Raw genomic sequence first — 26,353 nt, forward strand, 5'->3', positions numbered from 1 at the left:
TCAATAAGGCTACACAGGAGTAACTGTCAGCAGGAATTGGCCTGTGTTCTCATTCCCTCCTCAAATCACAGTCCATGCTTATCCAACATTTTCCACTTGGGAAAGAAGTTAGTTTGAGTTGGGGCAGAAAAATGAAGACTAACTTCAGCTTTATTTAACTTTAAGTTTTTGGAATAAAACTCGAAAGAAATCAAATGTGAGGTACTTTTATGAAGGATTGAACTGCTAGAGTACCAGTAAATGGACAGAACCTGCCTTTAGCCTATTCAGCCAGTCTTTCTATCATAGCCTGCTAACAAGTGGATTTAAAATCCTTGAGGGAGAGGGAAGGGAGAAACCTTCAACACTGTGTGTTGAGCTTCCTCCAGTACTTTTGCAACCCCTTAAAAGTACAAAGATGCGTTGTGGAACTAAGCTGAGCATAAGGAAAGAACTTGGTTGCCTGTGTATCCCAGTACAGAAAAATACATCAAAGAAAAAAAATGGATTTTTTTTTTATTTTTAGTACAGTTCAATACCGTATTGAACACAGTGCATCATAAATCTGAAGCCCCTCAATGGAAGGTACTGTAAAAGTTAAAGTACTGGTATCCAGAATGGGATGTTTTGTTTTGTTTTTCCTACAGATGTGTGGGAATTCGTTCCTTATACATGGGCGGGGCAATAGTTCTGGTTGGAGCTGGATAGAGTGGGTGCAGGTTCTGTGCAAGCTTCTCACCCTACCGCTCTGGTACTGCCTCTTCCCCCCGCCGGCCCCTTGCCCTGCTCCCCCCTCCCCAGGCACTCACCAGTTGTCCAGAAACGGGATCCAGCACACATAGAAGATGACGGAGATGGGCACTAGGACCCAGGAGGCAGCATCCTGGAAATGCCTGCAGCCCTCAGTGGAGGAGGGGGACAGAGGGAGCCTCTTCTCTCCCTGACAGCTAAACAGAGCTCCGGAGAAATTGGGGGTGGGAGGAGCAGAGGGGGGAACAATGCCTGCTTAAACTACACCCACGCCTGGCATCAGTTCCCGTGGCAACTGGATTTTTAGTGTCCGGTCACCAGTGTTAACCGAATACCCATCAGTGTGTTCCTGCAGTGCAGTGATGGCTGCTGGCTGAGCTACTTCCTAGCACAGCCCACCGGGGGCTGCTTTGCCTTTCCCGCTGGCAGGGGAGTGCTCCAGCGGGCTACATGAGCAAGGTTGCTCTCCCCCTCCTCCCTCACCCAGCCCCCTGACCTCCAGAGCCAGCTTTAGGAAGTGCGGGGCCCGATTCAAATACCCGGCGGCGCTCCGGGTCTTTGGCGGTGGGTCCTTCACTCGCTCTGGGTCTTCCGCGGCACTGAAGGACCCGCCGCTGAAATGCCGCCAAAGACCTGGAGCGAGTGAAGGACCCGCCGCCGAAGACCGGGACCGCCGCAGGGTGAGTAAAAATTAAAAAGACACCTAAAATAGGCGCTCTTCTTTAGGGCGCGGGCCCTCTTAGGCATGGGCGCAGGGCCCTCTTAGGTGCGGGGCCCGATTCGGGGGAATCAGGGGAATCGTCCTAAAGCCGGCACTGCTGACCACGTCCCCTGCCTGACCAGTAGGGCCTAAAAAATAGGAGGGCCTAAGACTATAGCCTTATTAGCCTAATGGTTAATCTGGCTCTGGGTGGAATATATTTTCACATCTGCAATTCCAAGTTTGGATTGGAGAGTTAAGGGGTCCCCCATGGAAATCAATGGCAAAACTCCCATTGACTGAAATGGGGATAGGATTTCTCCTAAGATTTTCTTGTGGAGAGCCTGTCTTTCACATTATAAAGCTCCCTATCCAATTTGGAGATTAACTCATTCGACATATTTTTAAAAATGAACAGCCAGTAGTTTTAGAAGAAAACTTTTGTACATTATGGCTTAAAGCTCTGCATGTTACTATGCTTAACTGTGGTATAATCAAATCTGCCATATCAATTCATTGTCTATTTTATTTATTTTATTTTAAATTTAGAAGTGCACACTGCTAAGATATAATTGTCCAGTTACTGAGAGACAAATCTCATAATGGACTGTCTCAGCCAGTCAGAGGAACTACTCTTTAGGCCTAGTCTTTTTTCTAAAATGTTTTCCACGATTAGTAACACCTAGTCAGTTCCACCAGCTGTAACAATGGTGGGAGCACTAGCTCAGGGCTCTGCCAGCTACCAGCATTTTTACCACTGTCAAGAAGACTTGCTACGACCAGGGTTAGACAGCACAGTGTGCCTAAGAGCTCGGCATATCTCTAGAGTTTTACCTATACTAGCACTCCCACTGCTGTTACTACTGGTACTGCAGATATATTTTACACATGTTTTTTAAATGCTAGAATAGATACAGGGTTGGAGGTCACAGGGCAGGGTGTGGGGAATAAGTCTTTTTCAAGGGACACAGAGGACAACATGAATAGATAGTGACAAGATTGGGGTTATGTGAGGTAGGGCTATGAGAGTGTCCAGTCAGATGCTGAGGCAGCTATTTGTTGTGGGTAAATGGCCGAAGTTCTGAAAACTGTAGCCAATCAGAGCAGAGTGATGTACAGTAGCCTGTCAAGCAAGGACTGATATAACTGCAAGGACATTTCAGTCCAGCAACAACTTGAAGAGGTTCCCTGTTAATTTGGGAATAACTATCTTGAACTAGGGAACAGTTATAAGCTTGTGAACAGAAAACACTTTCAAGGTAAAACATTTAAATAGACTGGTAATGAGCGTTCTGACTTTACAGTAGATTCCATTTGAAGTGTGAGGGATATCATATGTTTCTCCTGTGTACTGCATAATACCCATTGTATATCTAAACTTCACCATTGCATATCTCTTAACCTCCAGAGTCAAAGCCCCACTAATTATTTGCAAGGATTGGATGGAAGACCCTTAATAGCTGCTCCTGTGTTTACAAAGGTAATTTGTTTTGATTACACATTTCAAAATGAAACAACTCAACTGATTTTTTATGCATACATAACTTAAAACTTTGTTTCCTACTGTTGCTATATAGCAAAAAGGAAATCTACAGCATTCTTGTCTATCAGATTTTTTTTTAAAACATGTTGCGAAATCATAAGACTCAGTTTTACTTCCAGAATCATTAAACAATATATTGATCTTTTTTATATTTTAGATGCTACAGGATATTTCAGCTTCTGAGGGTCAGCTGGTTGTCTTTGAGTGCAGGGTGAAAGGAGCTCCTTCTCCAAAGGTTGAATGGTACAGAGAAGGGACATTAATACAAGATTCTCCGGATTTTAGAATATTACAAAAAAGTATGTTTCCTGCATTGAAATGCTTTGTCTGCTATATTATAGACATTTAAACAAATGCTGACATATTTGCTCTTGGAATGTTTGGTTACAATGCATAGAGCTATATTAAACTATGGTTTATGCTGACAGACATCAGCAGTAGTGTTGCATTGGCTCAAGATACACACAAGTCCCACTTCTCTGGGATCCCTCAAGGACCCAGTGTTGCCTCAAAGGGTGGTGCTTCACGGGAGGGTGTAGTGAAGGGGATGTAGTCATTCAGAGCATCTCCTCAGTAGGTGCTATTTGCAATTTAAAATTGGTGTCCTGTGGCAGAATGCCTGTCATGAACAGCAATGCAAAGACTGTATGCTCTTCCATGGGGTGAAGCTTGCTCTCCTTTACATCAGTGGAAGATAATCAACTTCATTATGTGATAAGTAGAGTCCTTGCTAGTGGGCCCCAATTCTGAAGTTCTGATTTAGAATTTAGTTGTAAGAATTCACCTTGTTTTATTGTGGGGTTTACTGACGAAGGACTGGGAAAGGATTCCAGTCTACCCAGTCCTACATATTCAGATTGATTTCCTGAATAATGGACAGAGTAGACACAGCTCCTTGGAGACATCACTGTAACACTCTATACATAGGCGCTGACTTCGTGGGTGCTCTGGGGCTGGAGCATTCACGAAAAAAAATACTGAGTGCTCAGCACACACCAGCGGACCCTGCTGATCAACTCCTCCCCTTTCCCCCAGAGCACCTCTCACCCATCGCTGATCAGCGGAGGGCAGGAGACACTGGGGAGGAGCGGAGTCAGGAAGAGGCAGAGCGAGGACAGGACGCGTTTGGGGGAGGGGGCAGAATGGAGAGGGATGAGGTGGGGCAGGGGTGGAGTGGGGCAGAAAGAGGCGGGATGGGGTGGGGCTTTGGGGGAAGGGGTAGAGTGGGGGCAGGGCCTGCGGCGGAGCAGGGGTCGAGCACTCCCAGGGAAATCAGAAAGTCAGTGCCTATGATTCTATATGCTGATTTCACCTAAATATAAAGGGCCAGATTATGGCTTTCCCCATATAACTGCACTTTAGAGTGGGGCCACGAGCAATCACAATTTCAATTTGTTTGTTTTTTGTTTTTGTTTCTCTTGAGTTTGTGACCAAATATTCCTTTATCTTCCTTACCTTACATAGTTTCTTTGAGTTCTATGTTACTGCTATCTTTTGCTTCCATCTCCCTCTACTCCTTTGCCTGTTTCCTGGTTGTCTGTCTTTCTCTATTTGTCTCCTACTCCATTTCTGTACAGTCCCATCAACTGAGAAGTGTTTAATCTTTAATGTTAACCCCTAGTATATTGGTGTGTATGGACTGCTAGCTACCTATTTGCTTGATTAGCTTGATTCACACACAAACTGCACACATGTGTGGTAAATAATCAGTAAAATTTCAGGTCTATGTATACATATGGACTTACAAACACCTATTTTCAAAATGTGGATAATCTCTTTCTGCTGTTTCCAAAGAGTTAATTGGAACATTACTCTCTGTTGACCAGCCCAGAGCAGGAGGATGCCTTTTATGGATTTGCTATTCTCTTTACTCTAAAAATTCAGTTTTTTTGTTGGCACATGAACAGAAATTTATATCGAAAGGTATGTTACAGTAAATGGAGAACTGAGACATCGCTTCATAGTGGGTCATAGTGAGAAAAATGAAGCATATTCATAAAATTAATGATATATTCAATCCAGTAATTCTTTTGCTATTGTTTTTCCTCTTTAGAACCTCGATCTATGACTGAGCCAGGTAAATATAATCTAATGTTTAATTTCTTTAGGATTATATAAACATGAGGATTTAATAAGATAAAATAAAAGCATTCTAACAGTGAAAACAAATAAGGTTGGTGGTAATTTTTACTCCTGGCTGCAGATTTTTTCTTGGTGCAAATTTCTGTATTTGAATGCAAAAAGTAAATTTCACATAGACTTTTCTTTTATCCATTGTACACAAATATTATTTACTGTACAGTGTTCCATAAAGGTGAAAGTATAGAAGCTCTGAAAAAGAGAAAACCCACTAAAGCGAAGTAACTTCTTTCATTTTAGAAGAAAACAATAAGGCCTCCACTCTGTTCTGATCTGACCCAACCTGGGACCCAAGTATTCTTTCTCACAGGCTAAATATGAATGGGATAGTCTGTATTATGGTCCCCTATTTTCTTGGGGTCAAATGTACATCAGATGATGTAGGAATAGACTATTTTTATCCAGTTTGCCAGTCAGGGAGCATTGACTCAGATGTTTAGCCATGTCAGCTATTCCCTCTTACCACCCCTGCACCCAACAAATGAAATCTGAGAGTGCCACATCAGACATTCAACCCCTGACATCACAAAATCCTATCAGTGGCTAGTTTTGCCAGTGTCAGGGACCAGGGCTGAGCATGGGCTACTCTTCACAGTGTAATTTAGAAATACAAAAATAGATGTACAAAAACCCAGAAGATTTGGAATTTGTGATTGCTTCCCCATAAGGAAGTCTCTGCTTTAATGATAGTTTAATTATTAAAGAATAAAGGTGTACATTTGAAAAACAGAAAATTCCCTGCACCTGAGAAAGTAGCCGTAAATTACTGAATTACTATTTTTAACTGTCATTTTTATAAATAAGAAATTTAACATTTTTTTGCCCTCAGCCCCTTGCAGAGAGGTTTTTTGTTTTGTTTTAAAGTCTCAAACAAATCGCTGTGGATTCCTACATTTTCTCCTGCTCCACAATAGCTTTCACTTCAGCTCAGGAATGACTAGATGGAACTTCCACCAGAATCCTCCAATGCCATCATTTATCAGCTAGTGGTATTGCTGCTTAATGTGAAGCAGATGTTAGCAGGTAATCAGCTGGGTGCAGTTGCCACTGACTCATCATCCACTGCTCATTCAAAAAGAATCTGGAATTCCATATAAGCAGTGGTTGGCAAATTTTAGCATAAGCTAGGTACTATACTACTACAAACTAGCATTATAATAAATAATTATTCTGTTACCCTCATTGGCAAGTAATTTCTGTACGGCTATTGGTTTCTCCCAATAAGTATGAAGGGTTAACAAATCAAAATGTGCCGTGGTCACCCTCCCCTCCTCTCCAAGATACTGATAGATCACCCATTCTTCCTGCGAAAGTTCTTACAAAGCAACAGTAAAACTTTCACTGGTCCTTGAAGAAAACTGTGTCAGCGCAGACTTCTATAATCTTGAAATGCTATCCAACCTTGCTGCTTGACTAAATACAAACAATCCCACCATGATGAGCATTTATCAGCTTGCAGCAGCTGCCAAGACATGTCAGACACTGGTCAGCTAGGAACAGCATAGTCACAGATTGATTTTCATACCAAATTACCAAATTTGTATTCACACTTTGTTGCCCACAATGAGTCTCCATGGTACAGAAAGAGTGACTTTCTGATGTGGGACTGTGGGCACAGTTCACTCCATGTGCAAAATTGTGCCTGTAAATTTGAAAGTCAGGCCCTAAGTATAGTTTTTTCACCTCAGGGGATGATCGTACCTAAACTGTTTCCAGCTAACTGCACCCATTTTTCCACCTATCTTGGGGCCTTAAAAGCCTTTTTGATTGCAGTTTCGAAAGATTTGGCCCATTGTATTTGCTTAAATTCAATTTTAAGCTCCTTAGTGAAGGGGAGCTTGTGTTCTGACCTTGTATATAGTCAAAAGGGGCACCTGACAGTGGCTGGTCAAAAACACTGACCGGACAAAGAAAGTGTTGTTAGGCGATGCATTGCGGGGTGGGGGAGAGGGACATACAGGGTCGAGGGCCCACCCAGCAGCTGGCCCGGGCAGGGAGTGGAATGGGATGGACCAGAGCCTCTTTTGGCCACTAGGACGCTGCCCGCTACCTAGGAGAGAGCCTGGCAGGGAAGGGGCAGCAGTGGCAGGCTGCCCCCCGTCCAGGCTCAGCTTTCAGGGACAGTGACTGAACGAGCCAGAGCCCTCCCTCCCCCCTGGCATGCTTGGCTCCTGTCTAGGGTTGCCAACTTTCTAGTGGCACAAAACCGAACACCCCTTCCTATGACCATGACCCTGTCCATGCCCTGTCCCTTCTTCAAGGCCCCGCCCCCGCTTGCCCCATACCCCCTCCCTCCGTCACTGCTCTCCCCACCCTCACTCACTTTCACTGGGCTGGGGCAGGGGGTTGGGGTGTGGGAGGGGGGGTGAGGGTTCTGACTGGGGGTGCGGGCTCTGAGGTGGGGCTGGGGATGAGGGCTTTGCGGTGCAATAGAGGGCTCTGGGCTGGGGCAGGGGGTTGGGGTCAGGGGGGAGTATGGGTTGTGGGTGCAGGCTCCAGGTGAGGCCAGAAATGAGGTGTTCAGGGTGCTGGAGAAGGTCCAGGATGGGGCAGGGCATTGAAGTACAGGAGCTGGGAGGTGAGGACTCTGGCTGGGGGTGCAGCCTCTGGGGTGGGGCCAGGGATGAGGGGTTGGGATACAGGAGGGGGCTCCGGTCTGGGGCCAAAGGATTCAGAGTGTGGGAGGAGGTGCGGGCTCTGGCTGAGGGTATGGGCTCTGGTGTGAGGCCGGGGATGAGGGGGTTAGGGTGAAGGAGTGGGCTCCGGGCTGGGGCAGGGGTGTGGAGGGTGAGGGCTCTGGTTAGGGGTGTGGGCTCTGGGGTGGGGCCGGGGATGCAGGGTGTGGGCTCTTGGAGGGAGTTTGGGTGTGGGAGGGGATGCCAGGCTGGGGCAGGGGGTTGGGGTACGGGATCCCGGCGGCGCTTCCTGCCGGCTCCCAGGAAGCGTCCGCCAGGTCCCTGCAGCCCCTAGTCACATGGGTGGCCAGGGATGTTCCGCACGCAGCCCTCATGCCCACAGGTGCCACTCCTGCAGCTCCCATTGGTCGCGGTTCCCAGCCAATGGGAGCTGCGGAGCCGGCACTGGGGGTGGGGGCAGCGTGTGGAGCCTCTCTGGCAGCCCATGCACCTAGGGGCTGAAGGGACCTGGCAACTGCTTCTTGGAGCTGCATGGAGCTAGGGCAGGCAGGGAGCCTGCCTTAGTCCCAGGCCCTTGCTGCACTGCCGACCAGACTTTTAATGGCCCAGTCGGCAGTGCCGACCAGAGCCACCAGGGTCCCTTTTAGACCGGGTGTTCCAGTTGAAAAGCAGATATCTGGCAACCCTATTCGTGTCCCCGGAAGCCGAGCCCAGGCAGGGAGCAGGCTGCCACCACTGCCTGTCCCCAACCAGGCTCTCTCAAAGGCAGCTGGCTATGCTGCACAGAGCAGCGACTGGGAACAACTCAGTCCCACTCCCCACTCGGGCCTGGCTGCCAGGGAGGCTGGCCAAACATGCCGGGGAGAGCCAGCGCCAGGGAGGACAGAGCACCTCCCCCACGGGTAACGTGGAATGGGGAGGGGTGTGGGGAGAGCATGAGGGCCCCGGGCTGGGGGTGGGGTGGGGCGGGGGAGGTTCTGGTACTCCTGCTGGAGTGTCTGGGTTTTAAATATTACAAAATTGGCAACCGTAGTAAGGACATTTTAGAAAACGTTCCCAATGTTGCTAACACCTGTTCAGCTTCACTTGTGCAAGCAATGTTAGAGCCCTATTATAGATGGACACCAATTGCTGCAGACCTGCCAATGACAGCTGGTAGCCAACTTATGCTAGGGCTGCCAACATTGTTAACAGTGGTGAAGCTGAATCAGTCTTGGCAATAGTGGGAATTTTTTAGAAAACGTCCTAATGTAGGCAAGGCCTTTATGTGTTTGATTAGCATGAGTTCACTTACAGTGGGCGATAAAACACTAATATTTCTGCTGATGAATTTCAGAGGAGATTTGCACTTTGGTAATTGCTGAGGTGTTTTCAGAAGACTCTGGGAGTTTCACATGTACTGCAAGCAATAAATATGGCACTGTCTCTAGCATCGCTTGTCTAATTGTTAAAGGTAAGAGAGAATTTTTAGTAACTTTCTTGCAAGTACATATAATTGGATCAGGCTGTGATATTGTATAGAGCAGATTGCTGTGTCTTTTCAGAACTTCTCCAGTTAGAGTACTTCTGTCCATCCTTGTAGGACATGAAGGGAGAAATCCTGCGCCAGTCTTTTCTCAAGCTAAACTCTCACTGACCTCAGGATTTGATCAATAATCTTTTTTGTAATCTCTCTTGATTCTCTCCAGTGTATCAGTTCTCTTACTATAGTCTAAAGCCCAAAACGAACACGTTGGCCCAGCTCCTCAGTTGCCACTCACCTGCTTTGAGCTTCTGAGATACAAAGCAGCTGGTTGAGTAACGCATCAATAAATGGAAAAAAGACCCAGCACAGCATTAGTTTGCATTTCACTCATGTTTGGAAGGTTTTCTTTGCAACCATGAAAGCTAGAGAATTTTTCTGACTGATTCTGAAGATGCTTGTGAACTCATTGGGGAACAGAGGTGTGGGTCACCTCTAGATCTTTCCAATTGTAGAAAGATTCTTTCTTTTTTTTTTCTTTTTATAATATTCTCTGTTAAGTTTAAGAAATAGGTATGTGTATGAATATAGCCAAACAATTCATTCCAAAGCTAGGTAAGGCATTAACCTGAGCTTTCCCAACGGCAACAGTTATGATTTTACTGTAATCTAATTCACCAAATTTAAGTAACAGCATAAGTTTAATATTTGCCATTTCAGGGACTGAGGACCATAGCAATACTGCTGCCCTTCATACAATGAGCTCAATCAACTTAATTGCTGCTGAACAACATCCTACCCGACTCATCCCTTCACTTCCAGTGGTGGATCAGCCCACAAAACCTAAATTAGAAGGGGTCCTTGTGAACCATAATGAACCCAGGTCAAGTTCTAAGATAGGCCTCCGGGTGCACTTTAAACTGCCCGAAGATGATAAAGGAAGTGAAACATCATCAGAAGATGGAGGAGTATCTGCAAACCAGGTTAGACCACACTACTTCCAGGAGAGGATTAATGGACAGACAATGAAAATACCAGAGCCAACTTCACCTACAAAAGAGCCCCCTCCAGTACTAGCCAAACCAAAACTGTAAGTAAAAGGGATTTTAAGTCTTAATATTAGAAATCACATACCATTAAACTACCTCTGATTTCATGTGTATTTCATGAGGAAATGAAAGTGCATTACAACATTTTTTAAAAATTCAAAAATATTTTCCCATTTCTTTTTGTGTCGTGAATTCTATGATATTCTGTGTGTGTTGTTGCAAGTAAGAGATTAATCATACTGCCTGGATCCAGGCAAAATGCAAGCAAACTTTGCAAATTTCTCACTTAGCTCTGCTTATGTAATCTTATCTGGAGTGGCTACATAAAATTTTGTATTTCATATAGACTGGTAGGTGTAGTATTTCTTGAATATGAAACTGAAGATTCATGAGACCTTCCCTTATAACTTTATAACCCAGAAAATGAATCTCATCCTGAGACAAATAAAATATTTAGAGGTTTAAGATGGTGTGATACCAGACAAGTGCAGGATTAGAACACTGTGGTCTGAGGGGAGATTTTAAGGACCAGTGTAATATTGTTCAAGGGCAACTTTTGGAATCCCAACCATGATTTACACTCAAACTGCGTCCTCTTTTATCTGAACGCCCTTTTGCAGTTAATTAAAGAAATAAACTTCTATCTTTTTGCTAATGGAACTTATAGAATTCCTTGCCTCAAATCCAATTTAGCAAGCAGTGTAGAGCCCTTTATAGAAAAGAAATAAACAAGGAAACCTACATAGCATCTTTCATTTAAAGATCTAAAAGTACTTTACAAAATTAACAATACTTTGAGGCAAGTGTGTAGTATCATATCACTTTTACAGATGAGAAAACAGAGATTAAGTGACTTGCTAACAGCTTGTTTGGCACATTTGGAAGGAAAAATCAAATGCACAACTACAAAATGTGGAATAATAAGCTAGATGGTAGTACTGCAGAAAAGGATTTGGGAGTTATAATGGATCACAAATTGAATATGAGTCAACAGTGTGATGCTGTTGTGAAAAAGGAAATTGTCATTCTGGGATGTATTAACAGGAGTGTTATATGGAGGCCAAGGGAGGTAGCTGTTCTACTCTATTTGGCACTGCTGAGGTCTCAACTGGAGTAATGTGTCCAGTTTTGGGTACCACATGTTAAGAAAGATGTGAACAAACTGGAGAGAGTCCAAAAGAGAGCAACAATAATGATAAGAGATGTAGAAAACCTGACGTGATGAACGGTTGAAAGAATTGGGCATATTTAGTCTATAGAAAAAAGGGCTGAGGAGGGACACGGTAAGGCTTCACAACATTATTAATGTTGCCCAGCACTTGAATGACTACGGGGTCCTGTGGAAAAAATAATATGTGATCATGTAATGAAAGGCTGTATCATAATGCAGATGCCCAAGGAGGCCAAATTAAATGTGCACAGGCAACCTTAATTCTGGCATTTTGTAACTTTTGAGTGCTTGACTTTGAAACCTTAATAATGTTCTTTTAACATAATTTTTGTGGGTACTAAATTATGTAAAGAACAACAGTTACATTTAAATAAATCTGAAGGTCCACTAAATTCATGGCGTTTGGATTTGGAGTTCCAGTTTGGGGCAGTTTATACTTTTAAACTTTCAGAAAGATAAATTTTCATGTGAAACATAAATCCTGTAAAGAAAATGTAAGTGAATTCATAGACAGATGAAAGCACCATAAGGTTTGAAGATTCTATATAGAATGGTGAAGACTAAAATGCAATATAAAATGAATATTAAAAAATAAGCAATAGCAGCTTTTCTATCTTTCTTTGTTAGATATTAAAGGAAATTTGAGCAATTTATTATATGATGACTCTTCACTTCTCATATTTGTCATTTATGTTGTTTTTCACTAAGGGGAAAGGCAGCCTATTATCCATATGCTATATTTCCACATGCATAATAACAAAATATATCACATAATGCGGGGAATAATTTGCTTTGACTGCAAAGTGAACAAAGACCTCCGCTATAAATAACATCTAGGAAATAAAAATTGCATGAAATGCAGCTACTCCCTGAATGATGTAGTCCAGCCCTGCACTGAATGTCACCACTAGCCAAATTAAGGCTGATTACATTTACTCTTGAAGTGTAGTTATTATAGAGTTTTGTTTACTATACTGTTGGCTTCAGCACTTAGTTTAAACTCCTAATAGATGTTAAAAAGGCAGGCTTGATATTGGATTGTAAAAGTTCATTTTAATTGTTCTCTCAGTTACACCAATGCAAGCCCACAGACTTCAGTGGAGACGAACTACTAACTACTAACCATAACAGCAGAATCTGACTCCCTTAAAATAGAGGAAATTAAGTCTCCAGATTAGAGTTTTATTTTCCTGCAAATAGTTCTCTTCACCTGTTAAAGTTTAAAAAACCAAAACTGTTCCAATCAGATAGTATGTATTATGGCACTGGGAAGAAAGGGGAAAGGCTTTTAGCAGGGGAAAGGAGTGGTTTATTTGAACAATATTTCCTTTCCACCCGATATTGTTCTTTTTGCTTGATGCCACAGAACATGGCATGTAACTGGAGCTGGGAGAAGGAAAGAAGCTCTCCCTAGTTTTTGTTATTAGCATCACCTTTCCTTTTGAGCCTTGGTCTGACCAGCTGCACATGGAAATTTATACTCTAAGAATTACAGTGGCAGCGCAGACAACCTGTTTAACAGTTTGGTGTGGCACATGACAGATTTCACCCATCCTTGTTTTGTATACAGAGATCCCACCCAGTTACAACAGCTCCACAACCAGGTCTTGCTTGAACAGCAGCATCTACAGCAGCCATCTCCCCCATCTCCAAGAGAACTGCCATTCAACACAGGTATATTGAACTCCGCTACTTCATTCAACCAGCAGTCTACATCAACTATATACAAGCAGGCCAAAGTCTCTCCTTCACAGACATTCAGCTATACCCGACCGAAACAGTTCCTTGTGTCCCAGAACACCACACCACCTATCAACTCCCCTTCCAGCTCCCCAGTGCCTACATTCAGCAGCGTGCCTCAAGGAACCCAAAGAACAATGAACAAGGAAAATTTCGTAGGATCTCCTCCACCAATCCAGACAAGGTCTCCGGGAGGGTTTACAAGCCAAAGTGAGCAGCCTCTAGCAAGTCCCAAAGAATCAGTGTTGCCTCCACTATTGCTTTCTATATCTAGCCTGAACCAATTTCAGCCCCACATCGTACTTCCTACTCCTGTCTCTCCAATCAGCCGGATTCAGAACCCAGTAGCCTTTCTCAGTTCTGTTCTTCCTTCACTTCCTTCTGTACCACCAACCAATGCTATGGGTCTGCCTAGAAGCGCACCAGCTGCGTAAGTAGCACAAACTTACAAGCTGAAGTTGGTACAGGAAGTTACTTTGAAACCATGGTTAATTTCTGTTTTGTGCTCACATAGATGTTTTGTTGAAATAATGTCAATCATGAAATAGAAATATAAAGATATTGGTGGGTTCTTATCCGTTAGTAGCATGCCCACTTCTTGGAAAGGAGGATTTGATTCATTCAACCCTTATGCCCAATTAAGGAAGCTTTGAGGCAGGCCCATCTGGAAGGATGGTAGCTACAACATGATACCTGGAGGACAGGGTGTACTCAGGATGACAAGATGGTAGGGTTAAAATGGATGGAGGCAGGAGATATTGAGGACTCTCAGGACTTCGTCAGGTGACCCAATGGTAGGCATATAGAATAGGTATATCTAAAAATAATTTACCAAGGGGTGCTGTTTTGTTTGCAATTGTTAAATATTTAAAAGCTCTGATGAATTAATAGTTTCCAAATAAATAATAATTTAATTATTAGAATAAGCGGTAGAGAGAGGTTTCTGTGACAGACTAGTGTGCTTTATGTAACCAAACAAGTAAGATGTTATACCCAAAAGATTAATGTTTTAAGTGTCTCGTTTTTTTGTTAGAGAAACAAGATGGGTGAGGTAATATCTTTTATTGGACCAACTTCTATTGGTGAGAGAGACAAGCTTTTGAGCTTACACAGAGCTCCTCTTCAGGTCTGGGAAATGTACTCAAAGTGGAACAGATTGTTTAGCATAAGTAGATGACACATATTTCAAGGGACTGTTCAAGGTGAAGTGGCCAGTTAATACCTCTGCAGTCATGGGGGGAAAGGGGAAAAAAGCTGGGCATGGGTGGGGGTTAGTGGGTTATATAGTGTTTTACATAAATCTAGTGCCTCTATTCAGTCCAGGATTTTTAATGTCTAGTAAAGTTATGAATTTAAGCTCCCAGACTCGTTTTTTGAAGGTGTTGTGCAGGTGTCCTTTGAGGATGAAGACTGATAGGTCAAATATGGAGTGATCACTTTGTGAAAAGTGTTCACCCACAGGTGATATGGTGATTTTTGTCTTTTATTATTTTCCTGTGTGAGTTCATTTGAGAACATAGGGATTGTCTGGTTTCACCCACATAATTGTTATTGGGGCATTTAGTGCACTGGATGAGGTACACCCCAGGGTGTGATTGGCATGTGTAGGACCCATGGATCTTGAAGGGTATGTGGTTGGGGATATTGGTCATTGTAGCAGTGAAGATACATATAGAGTTTTTGCATCTGTTGTTCTGGCAGGGTCTGGTGCTACTTTGAGTTGGTATGTCCTGGTCTGTAGGAAGCTTGTTTCTGATGATGAGCTGGGAGAGGCTGGGGAGGTGTTTAAAGGCCAGAAGATGGTGTTCTGTCATTGTTTTCTTGACAGAGTTGAGATTAATAATAATAACTGCTGCCTCTCACACCAACACTGTGTTAGCATGTACTACACTAACACTTTTAAAGATCTTTTCATGAATAGACCTCCAAACTCTTTACAAAGGGGGAGTCATCATTACCTTCCTTATCTTACATATGGAGTAAGTGAGAGACAGCAAGGCAGTGACTGTCAAGAATAAACCTAGAGTCTCCTGACTCATTGTCCTGTGTGCATTCCCCATGGCCATAACTTTATGTCAAATACAGACAAATCTAGGAATTAAAAAAAATATACGTCTACTCCCAACACTCACCAGCCTTTCACAGTAAAGTTCGAAGAAGCCTCTCCTCTTGTATATTTAAGATTGCTCAGCACCAGCAGGTAATTGGTTTCTGCTGAGCTCAGCAACATTCCTACAACACATGCCTGGGCTCTTCTGCAGTCGCAGCATGGAGGGCAGACTTATGAAACAGAGCTGTCATGTTCTGAGTTAGGATTTTAACCTTACCCCACCAAACAGTGAATGAGATCTCTGCAGCTTTTACAACCTCACAACAACAACAGTAGGCAAAAACCAACCAAACAAAACCCACTTGGAGCTAGTGCATACGTACTGCAGAACAATTGTTCCTTTCACATTAATCACACTTAACATTTATATAGTGCATTACAATAATTAACTAATTAATCTTTAGAATACTGAGGTATGGTAGGTAACTATTATTATCTGCATTTACTGTTCCTGGCTCACAGCCCAGAGCTAACTCCACACGTAAATAGCTCCTAAACTGTCAAGGGCCAAATGTACATCTTAATATGGGAGCAAGCATCAAAATGAGGGGCATAAAAATAATCATACAGAGGAGCTGAAAATTATTTGAGTTAAACGGATGAACATTTAGGTCTAGGTATATTTGGTCCTACCTCAGTGAAGTGGGTTGGACTAGATGACCTCTTGAGGTGCCTTCCAGCCCTACATTTCTATGATTTACCAGAACTTTAGCTTCATTATTTTGCATTGGTGATGTTAAGAATTACTGCAGTAGGAGTGGTGAGATAACACCAGACTTGTGTGGGATGATCTAAGATAAATGTGCTTTTCATAGTGATGGACTGTTACCCCTTCTACCGATACTTCCCATTAGTCAGAACACAACTAATTAATTATATTAGTACATTGCAGATTTACTCCTCAATTGTTTTTGGGGCAGGAAGGCCATAGTGTTCCAATGTCCTATTCTCTTAGCGTAGAGACTGTTGTTTAATATTCAAACATTTATTAAAGTTTGATTTAGTTTAAAAAGAGACAGCATTTCACAAATCGAAAAGTAGGGATTTGGCCTAGAAGAACCAGGATGGGGAGGGCACAGAAAGGAATGAATAATCAGGGAAAATATGAGAAGAGAAGGGGAGGGTGAAGACACACCCACTACATGGTTGCCCTGGTAAGGTAAACACCATTAACTTTTTTGGTATGTTACATCTATGTCTCTGTGTACCTGCACCTAGATGTACACACATTTCTTGAATAGCTTGGTGTTATTCTGATGACATCATTCCAGAAAGCAAGGATCTGGAACCAAGATGTAGTATCTAATGTGTATTCTTTTCTAAATGTGTATTCTTAATTCCTACTGGCATTAACGAGAGTTAAATGCACACAGTAAGATAGTAAGTTTTTGTTCTCTGTTTAATAGATAAAGCAATCAATTGATTTCTTTGCATATTTAGAGTTTAATGAATGACATTACAAAAGTGATTGACTACTATTTATCATTACTAGCATTTTAGTAACAGATCTGTTTTCTAGAGCATCCCATGGACTAATGAAGAAAAATCTAAAGCCCCTGCACTTAGCAACGGATGATTATATTCACAACAATAAAGTTGCAGTTGTAAGGGACCTGCAGAGAAAAATGCATTTCAAAGAGGATGTCTGTCGACATAGTAGTCAGCAGGTAAAAATATTGATCGTTATTAAAGTGCACTTCATTCACTCATCATAAGCAAGATAGATGTTGAGTCTTATGGGACACAGATGTGTGTAAGACTGTGAGGTCTCGTAGTAAGTACTACTTTGCAATAACAAACGAGTTTTTAAAAGGATATAAAGAGGTATGGATTGTAGAATTTTGTACTGTGAGAGTTCTTATTTTTGTTTGATAGTCTGTAATAGAGAATATTTTGATAGTAGTGCAGGAATATAAAACCTTATCTGGGCGTAGGCTCTTCACCTGTACTGGATTTCACTTCCTCACTTTTCATGACATTTAATTAATTACACACATCTTAATTCATCTACTGTACATATCTGATACAACTTAAGTAGAAGAACTAATTGTATGAAAGATTGCTTATTTACTTGGGTTGAAATAGTCTGAATTAATATGCTATTTTAATTCTTTTTGTTATGAACATTTTTTCAGACAGCTGAGTAATATTAATTGAGAGGTTATTTCATTATCAGCTTATCATAAAAATGTTTGTGGTAGCCGTTATCTCCTTCAATAGGAACTTCAAAGCCAGTGTTAGGTGAGCTTGATTAAATAAGTTTTTAACAAAACTCAAGAAAGTGAGTATCAGTTGAAATCAACTAGAATCAGTAAATACTTTAAAATGTGGGTGAATAAGAAATTAAGGTGGCAACAAAATGTTGGGGGAGGCTGGGGGAATTCCTTGATAATGCAGATTCAACAGCCATTTAACAATATTGGTATGAACATGGACATGAAGGACTGAGAGTGTACGAATGGCTACAGAGTAGCCATTTTATCTGTGGGAAAGTATTCTGTTCTCACCACTTATATGGGACCCCTTGTACTAAACCCGTTTACTGAGGCTTAGTCCAAAAAGGAGGGATTTTCCCAAGTTTCTCACAGACAAGAACTTTAAGCATCTCTGAAAGAGAATACACAGATATCTGAAAACTGTGGCCCTGTGGAGTCAGTTACCCACGGTTACAACTGCTGTTGTAATCTCTGGCTTTTTAATTATGCTGTTAACCTTTCCTCTAATGGATTCCCCTCCTAGAACACTTCTAGTAAAACAATTGGCATGTGGTATGTTTTGCAGATGAAATCACAAGTGTTACAGTTTGTACTTGCTAGGGTAGTAAGACAAATTATTTAGATAACTACTGTGAAATACCAGTCAGTCTTTCAAGTTAACTGCATGATAACCTCTGTAGAAACAAGGGGCACTACATAGTATTAAAGTTATCTACTGATACCACAAGTTATTTATATACTATATTTATCATTAGGTATGAGGCCAAACCAAAATCCTGAATCCTGCAGCCCAAGAACTTTGAGGAAGTTCAGATTTGACCCATCTCTAATTACAATGATAACTTGCCAGACAACTTCCAATTTTGGGGAGGTTCAACAAAAGTTAATGTTAAAAAAAGGGGGGAAGTCTAGTTCCACAAAAAGCCAAAGAGGAGGCTCACAAGAGAACTATGGAGCTGGAAAAAGCCAAAGAGGTGGCCCACAAGAAAGAGATGGAGCTGAAAGAAAAAGAGATGGAGGAGAGAGAAAAAGAAAGAAAGCATGAACTGGAAGTAGCAAGGGCTAGGCAGGATGCACCAGCCAATCCTAACAACCCCTCTCCAGGTACCACTTCCCATCCCAGAAAATTCCCCACCTACAAGGCAGGCGATGATACTGAGGCCTTCTTAGAAAATTTTGAAAGGGCCTGCCTTGGATACAGCATCATTCCAGACCAGTACATGGTAGAGCTGAGGCCGCAGCTCAGTGGACCCTTAGCAGAGATGGCGGCTGCAATGCCTAAGGAACACATGAACAGTTATGAACTTTTTAAAAACAAGGCCAGAATCAGAATGGGGCTAACACCTGAGCATGCCTATCGGCGGTTCAGAGCCCTAAAGTGAAAACCCGATGTGTCATTTACCCGACATGCCTACCACATTGGGAAAAATTGGGATGCCTGGATATCAGGAGCAAATGTTAAATCTATGGAAGAGTTGCCCTTCCTAATGCAAATGGAGCAGTTTTTAGAGGGTGTTCCTGAGGAAATAGAATGGTACATCCTAGATAGGAAGCCCAAAACTGTAACCGAGGCGGGGGAGATTGGAGCCAAATGGGTGGAGGTGGCAGAAAAGAAAAAAACAAGTAGCAGTTGGAGCGAATATCAGAAGGGGCAAGCCGAAACAAAACCTTACCACCGGGGACAACCCAAGGCCCCACCCACATCCCAAGGAAAACAACCCCCTTGGATCTAAAAACAAGGAAAAATTAATCAGGTTCTTAAAAAGAAGGCTTTTAGTTAAAGAAAAAGGTAAAAATCATCTCTGTAAAATCAGTATGGAAAATAACTTTACAGGGTAATTAAACTTAAAGAGCTCAGAGGACTCCCCTCTAGTCTTAGGTTCAAAGTACAGCAAACAAAGATAAACACTTTAGTAAAAGGTACATTTACAAGTTGAGAAAACAAAGTAAAACTAAGACGCCTTGCCTGGCTATTTTCTTACAAGTTTGAAATAGGAGAGACTTGTTTAGAAAGATGTGGAGAACCTGGATTGATGTCTGGTCCCTCTCAGTCCCAAGAGCGAACACACTCCCAAACAAAGAGCACAAACAAAAGCCTTCCCTCCCCCCGCCAGATTTGAAATTATCTTGTCCCCTTATTGGTCCTTTGGGTCAGATGCCAGCCAGGTTACCTGAGCTTCTTAACCCTTTACAGGGAAAAGGATTTTGGAGTCTCTGGCCAGGAGGGATTTTATAGTACTGTACACAGGACAGCTGTTACCCTTCCCTTTATAGTTATGACACACCGCAAAATGAAGAATCCATCTCCTCCACAAGGGATTCAGTGTTTGAGCTAAATCCACTGTTTTCACCTCTGCTTCCCAAATCCCCACCCTGAGCCTGAGGTATAACATTTTTATACCTCCACAACTCGGGGAGGAGACTGCTTTGGTTGATACTAGCATCTGAAAGTTTGAGAGAAAACCTCTTGGTATTGGTCTTCAAACAGGACATGAAATGAAGGAGGGGGGGGGGGAAGAACAGTGGACATATGGATGCATTATATCTAGGTGTTTCCGGTGGGTGCGGGGTTCTGTCCCAACAAATGAAATATTGAAAAAGATTTTTTTTATCAGGTCTTTCTGCATTAACTTTTTGTTTGTTTGTTTGTTTGTTTGGGGTTTTTTTTATTTTTATTTTCTCAATATTGTTTTTACTAGGGCTGTCAAGCGATTAAAAAAAAAGTAATCGCGCGATTAAAAAAATTGTGATTAATTGCGCTGTTAAATAATAACAGATTACCATTTATTTAAATATTTTTCCATTTTTCTACATTTTCAAATGTATTGATTTCAATTACAACACAGAATAAAAAGTGTACAGTGTTCACTTTATATTTATTTTTGATTACAAATATTTGCACTGCAAAAAACAAAATAAATAGTATTTTTCCATTCACATAATACAAGTACTGTGGTGCAATTTCTTTATCATGAAAGTTGAATTTACAAATGTAGAATTATGTACAAAAAAAAACTGCATTCAAAAATAAAACAATGTAAAACTTTAGAGCCTACAAGTCCAATCAGTCCTACTTCAGCCAATCGCTCAGACAAACAAGTTTGTTTACAGTTGCAGAAGATAATGCTTTTGCATGGCACTGTTCTAGCCAGCGTCGCAAGATATTTACATGCTAGATACTAAAGATTCATATGTCCCTTGATGCTTCAACCACCATTCCAGAGGACATGTGTCCATGCTGATGATGGGTTCTGCTCAATAATGATCCAAATCAGAGCGGACCGACGCATGTTCATTTTCATCATCTGAGTCAGATGTCACCAGCCGAAGGTTGATTTTCTTTTTTGGTGGTTCAGGTTCTGTAGTTTCCACATCGGAGTGTTGCTCTTTTAAGACATCTGAAAGCATGCTCCACATCTCATCCCTCTCAGATTTTGGAAGGCACTTCAGATTCTTAAACCTTGGGTCTAGTGCTATAACTATCTTTAGAAATTTCACATTGCTATCTTCTTTACATTTTGTCAAATTTGCAGTGAAAGTGTTCTTAAAATGAACAACATGTGCTGGGTCTTCATCTGAGACTGCTATAACATGAAATATGTGGCAGAATGCGGGTAAAACAGAGCAGGAGACATACAATTCTCCCCCAAGGAGTTCAGTCACAAATTTAATTAACGCATTATTTTTTTAACAAGCGTCATCAGCATGGAAGCATGTTCTCTGGAACGATGGCCGAAGCATGAAGAGACATATGAATCTTTAGCGCATCTGGCACGTAAATATCTTGTGATGCCAGTTATAACAGTGCCATGTGAATGCCCGTTCTCACTTTCAGGTGATATTATAATTAAGAAATGGGTAGCATTATCTCCTGTAAATGTAAACAAACTTGTTTCTCTTAGCAATTGGCTGAACAAAAAGTAGGACTGAGTGGACTTGTAGGCTCTAAAGTTTTACATTGTTATATTTTTGAATGCAGTTTTTTTTGTACATAATTCTCCATTTGTAAATTCAACTTTCATGATAAAGAGATTGCACTACAGTACTTGTATGAGGTGAATTGAAAAATACTATTTCTTTCATCATTTTTACAGTACAAATATTTGTAATAAAAAATAATATAAAGTGAGCACTGTACACTTTGTATTTTGTGTTGTAATTGAAATGGATATATTTGAAAATGTAGAAAACCACCCAAAATATTTAATAAATTTCAATTGGTATTCTATTGTTTAACAGTGCGGTTAATCATGATTAATTTTTTTAATTGTGATTAATTTTTTTGAGTTAATCATGTGAGTTAACTGCAATTAATTGACAGCCATAGTTTTTACACATATTATCTCCATCTCCTCCTAAATGTTGTTGTATAGTATTTTTCTTATGCAGAGTGTTGTATTGAATCTCAAATATCAGAGGGGTAGCCGTGTTAGTCTGTATCCACAAAAAACAACGAGGAGTCTAGTGGCACCTTAAAGACTAACAAATTTATTTGGGCATAAGCTTTTGTGGGTTTTTTACCCACGAAAGCTTATGCCCAAATAAAGAAAGCTTATGCCCAAATAAATTTGTTAGTCTTTAAGGTGCCACTGGACTACTAGTTGGTATTGTATCTCAGAGTTGTCTGAATTTCAGTGACAGGGAAAGTGATTGCTGTATAATACAATTTGTGAAGCATCTTGGGAACATCCGAAATGAAAGATGTACTATGCTGAATATAAAGTGCTGCTATCATTTTATTATATTACTATCATTACTATTATATTACACAAGAGTGATTCATATAAATGTATGTCTTGATTCCCTATTTATTATCCAACAATGACTTTCATATGAAATCTGTTCAGCTTACAAGTCAAGAGTTTGCTAACTGTGCACTCAGCAAGATATTTTATAATCCAGATGTGTTCCTTCAGCTTCATCCAGTACATCATTCATCACCAACAATAAAGGATATTAGATGCAGAACATAGCCAGTAATTTTGCTGATGATGCATGAGGTGGAATAGATTATAATATAGTCTTTTACAGCTATGTTAGCTGTGCAGTACTGGCAGGAGTAAAAACATGTTTTTGCTAATAGATATAGCAGATGTAAATTTTACTTTGTGTGCAGTAATAAGATGCCATTTTTACTAAATACTTTAATCATCATAACCATCCTTTAAACTGAATTATGCTTACAAGCTTCATTTCAATGGGACTAGGAATGGGAAAAGTTCTACTACTTGGACAACACTTGTGAGTTAACAGCAGTATTATTTCCTTGGAAAGCTACCATACAAGTTATGTAATTGATAGGAAAACAAAGATAATGAAAGGTTTCAGAGTAACAGCCGTGTTAGTCTGTATCCGCAAAAAGAAGAACAGGAGTACTTGTGGCACCTTAGAGACTAACAAATTTATTAGAGCATAAGCTTTCGTGGACTACAGCCCACTTCATCGGATGCATATAGTCCATTCTATATGCATCCGATGAAGTGGGCTGTAGTCCACGAAAGCTTATGCTCTAATAAATTTGTTAAAGATAATGAAATCTCCAAACCCTGTGTTATAGTAAAATTAAGGGAACTAAATCTACAATAATCAAGAAAAGTTAGAGTTAAAGAATGAGAACAAGGAGTTGGATTAGTTGTGCGAGTAGAACCCCTGCAGCCCTAAGAATTATGAATTGTACCCACACATTTATGTTGTTTATCATGAAGAAAACTATGCAGCAATGCTCTCTGGCTGTATCTCATATGAGACATTGAGAGCAGCATGTGATTGTTTTATTGTTAGTACAAAGAGTAAAGCTACAGATGATTAAGTAATGGCCATTTTGTTCACAGCCTTCAAAACACATATGTATGCTTCCCTTTCCCTGGTGAATATGATAATGTCCAGGATACAGGAGGGCTAGAGTTTATCCAAGGGCTCTTCTAGGCACCCTAACCAATAACAGAACTACACCTCATAAAAACCAAACACAGCAACAGCAGATCAGAGTTCATTTCCTTTTTACTTATTCTGCACCAACGCCAACAAAACAACCAATCATTGATAATCACAATTATGTCATCTCAGATCCCACGAAACACAGTCAAACCTCACAAAGACCCCCAAAACTCCCTCAAAAAACCTTGTACCCTAAAGGACTATAATCACACATACTTCAGCCATCCCGAAAAGCAACATACAAATTTAGGCTATTTGGGATGAAGGGAGGGAACTAAATTCCAAAGTAAAGGTACCCTCATGGAGAATGCCCAGTTGTATAATACAAGACAAAACAGGGTTAGTAATTGGCAATATGCCAAAGGATACAATTCAAGATCTTGGTATTAATATGTAAAACTCTTAGCAATCTGGGCTCTCTGGGAACGTCTACACAGCAAAAACAACCCTGTGGCAATGAGTGTCAGAGCCTGGGTCAACTGACTCAGAATTGAGGAGCTCACCCTGTCTAAAAACAACAATGTAGCCTTTTGGGCTTGGGCTGGAGCCCAGGTCTGAGACCTGGCAAGAGGGGAAGGTTCTCCGAGCCCAGTTTCCAGCCAGAGTGTCTACACTGCTATTTTTAGCCCACCAGCACAAGCCCATGAGCCCAGGGAAGGGTTGCTGTGTATTTGTACCCTAATTACTTGAGCAGTCACCAACTGCTTTATGTCCCTGGCTAACAGTTATGGTCTTTTTTAAGGCCCTAGGTCTAATCAAGATCAAAGAGAAAGGTCTCTCTCGGACAACGGTCCTCATTGATAGAATTCACCACCTAGAAAACAGTCATTGAGCTTTTCATACTCTGCTTGTTAGGACACTGCAAACCCATTAATTCAGTTGGTCTGCCTTTGACAGTTTGGGTGCATCTTGTCCTCCCCTCCACCCACACACACTTGCTCTTTCTTCTGTTTTCCTCTTGCATCTGACTACTTGAGAACTGATCATTTGGGAGTGATTTATATTTTTGATGCCTGTGTATTATATGCGAGTGGCTGTGATTTTAGATTTTTACTATTTTATATTTCATTTTTGACTGTACAGCAAGATGTCACTGTGACGGGTTTCCCCTGGGGTGCCACTTGGAACTGGGGTACCACTGAACCCGCCTGACCCACCAGCCTGGGCTCCTTTTCACACTGTGGTGCTGTGATAAGTTGCTAAATTCTCCAAGCTTGCTCTTTCACCAGATACACACAGATAGGGACACACCCAGCTGCAGCTTTACACACAGATGCTGAGATCAGCTCTGCATGGGAAGGCTCAGCTAAGGCACCTCCCAGTTGATAAGGCACCTCCCCCACACACACACTCTGGAGTGTAAACCCAAAATTGTACCATCTTGCGCTGCACAGGGAACTACACAGCGTAAGCTCATAAAATTCGCCCCTCCCTCAATGTGGAGAGAGATATGCAACAGCTTTCTGCCCTAAATTATAATTTCCACATACTGGTTTTAAATAAAACAAAAACAAGTTTATTAACAACAAAAAATAGATTTTAAGCTATTATAAGTGATAGCAAACAGATCAATGCAGATTACCTTAGTAAATAAACAAAACCACAAACTGAGCTTAACACACTAGATAGATGAGATATGAATTAGCAAATTCTCACCCTGAGTGATAAACAGGTGGCAGATTCTTAAGGCACAAGCTGCCTTGGCTTTCCTGGGTTTTCATACACAGGCTAAAAATCCCTCTAGCCTGGGACCATCACTTCCCACAGTTCAGTCCTTGCCCCTCAGGTATTTCCAGGTGTGTTGTTGTAGGGAGAGTGAGGTACCATCATGATGTCACTGAACCCCTTTTATATCTGCTTCTCACTTGCTGAAAGGCTCTTTTGCTGTGACCTGGGTCAAACAGTTCCCATTGTGTAGTACTATCTCTGAGAGGTTTCTATTATACACAGTTCCTGGGGTAATCCTTGTGCTTGGGTGCATTTCCTCAATAAGCCATTAATATTGTGTGGCCTTTTTACTGTTGTACCTGAAAGGCTGCTTGTGGGTGTTTTCAACCTCACATGTTTCAGTAACACATACATAGCCAAACTTCATCACTTCACATATGACGATAGCACATACAGTCCAATGAGATATAACTGTCTAGCAGATCAAGACTTTTAGAATGATACCTCACAAGGCATACTTTGTACAAAACATATCCTAATTACATGACAGTGGTGAATATTGGGGTGCCAGGGTGTCACAGTCACCACCAGCTGCAGGAACAAAGAACCCTGTGTTTTAGTCCTTAAATTGCAGCTCAAGCCTTTATTCTCTTCCCTTTGGCCAGTTTATTGTCCAGGACTCCAGTCTAGATTATTACTCAAACTTGTGATCATTAATTAGTTTACTGTGTGATGCTTTATGAAATGCTTTACTGATGTCCAGGTAAGTCACAATCAGAACCACCTTTCTTTAATCTTTTTATGTAAATCACCCTTTAAAAATTTCTATAGGCTTTGGTGGACAAGATCAGTTATTCAGAAAACCTGTCAGCAATCACTTCGTTTCTGTTCTTTCATGCTAATCCTCAAAACAAAAACAAATCAAACACACACACACACACACACACACACAATGAGGAAATAGACAAATAGACTAAAATCTATTAAATTTTACAGTATTTACTTATTTCAGCAAGAGATTCATATTCCCCATTTTAAGTTTCTTATGATACCTTCACTCAATAAAAGTTAAAGTTAAGATTCCTACAGCAATATTAATATGGCCTTGTTTTACTTTATATATTATTGTAGTTTTAACAAAACCTTTGACTTATAGACATAAGAGAAAACAGGAAGAGGAAATATGACACGTACAACATTCCTGAGTTAATTGTACTGTAGGAACCTTATCTTCGGCATTTCCTGACTTTTAA

The 26,353-nt window shown here is 41.3% G+C and overlaps 1 protein-coding gene across 4 annotated transcripts in view; it reads left to right on the forward strand.

The window, feature by feature from the left end:
• Window positions 1-26,353, forward strand: part of MYPN (myopalladin) — a 134,260-nt gene that overhangs the window by 78,228 nt on the left and 29,679 nt on the right. For all 4 annotated transcript variants that reach the window (XM_054035201.1, XM_054035203.1, XM_054035202.1 and 1 more), the window contains 7 exons: window positions 2,838-2,909; window positions 3,130-3,271; window positions 5,026-5,049; window positions 9,084-9,200; window positions 9,930-10,299; window positions 13,000-13,599; window positions 16,799-16,946. In XM_054035201.1, coding sequence (XP_053891176.1) covers window positions 2,838-2,909; window positions 3,130-3,271; window positions 5,026-5,049; window positions 9,084-9,200; window positions 9,930-10,299; window positions 13,000-13,599; window positions 16,799-16,946 — 1,473 coding nt within the window. The remainder of the gene's footprint in view (window positions 1-2,837; window positions 2,910-3,129; window positions 3,272-5,025; window positions 5,050-9,083; window positions 9,201-9,929; window positions 10,300-12,999; window positions 13,600-16,798; window positions 16,947-26,353) is intronic.

This window comes from Malaclemys terrapin, chromosome 7 (genome assembly GCF_027887155.1).
Source record: "Malaclemys terrapin pileata isolate rMalTer1 chromosome 7, rMalTer1.hap1, whole genome shotgun sequence".
Taxonomy (NCBI): domain Eukaryota; kingdom Metazoa; phylum Chordata; order Testudines; family Emydidae; genus Malaclemys; species Malaclemys terrapin.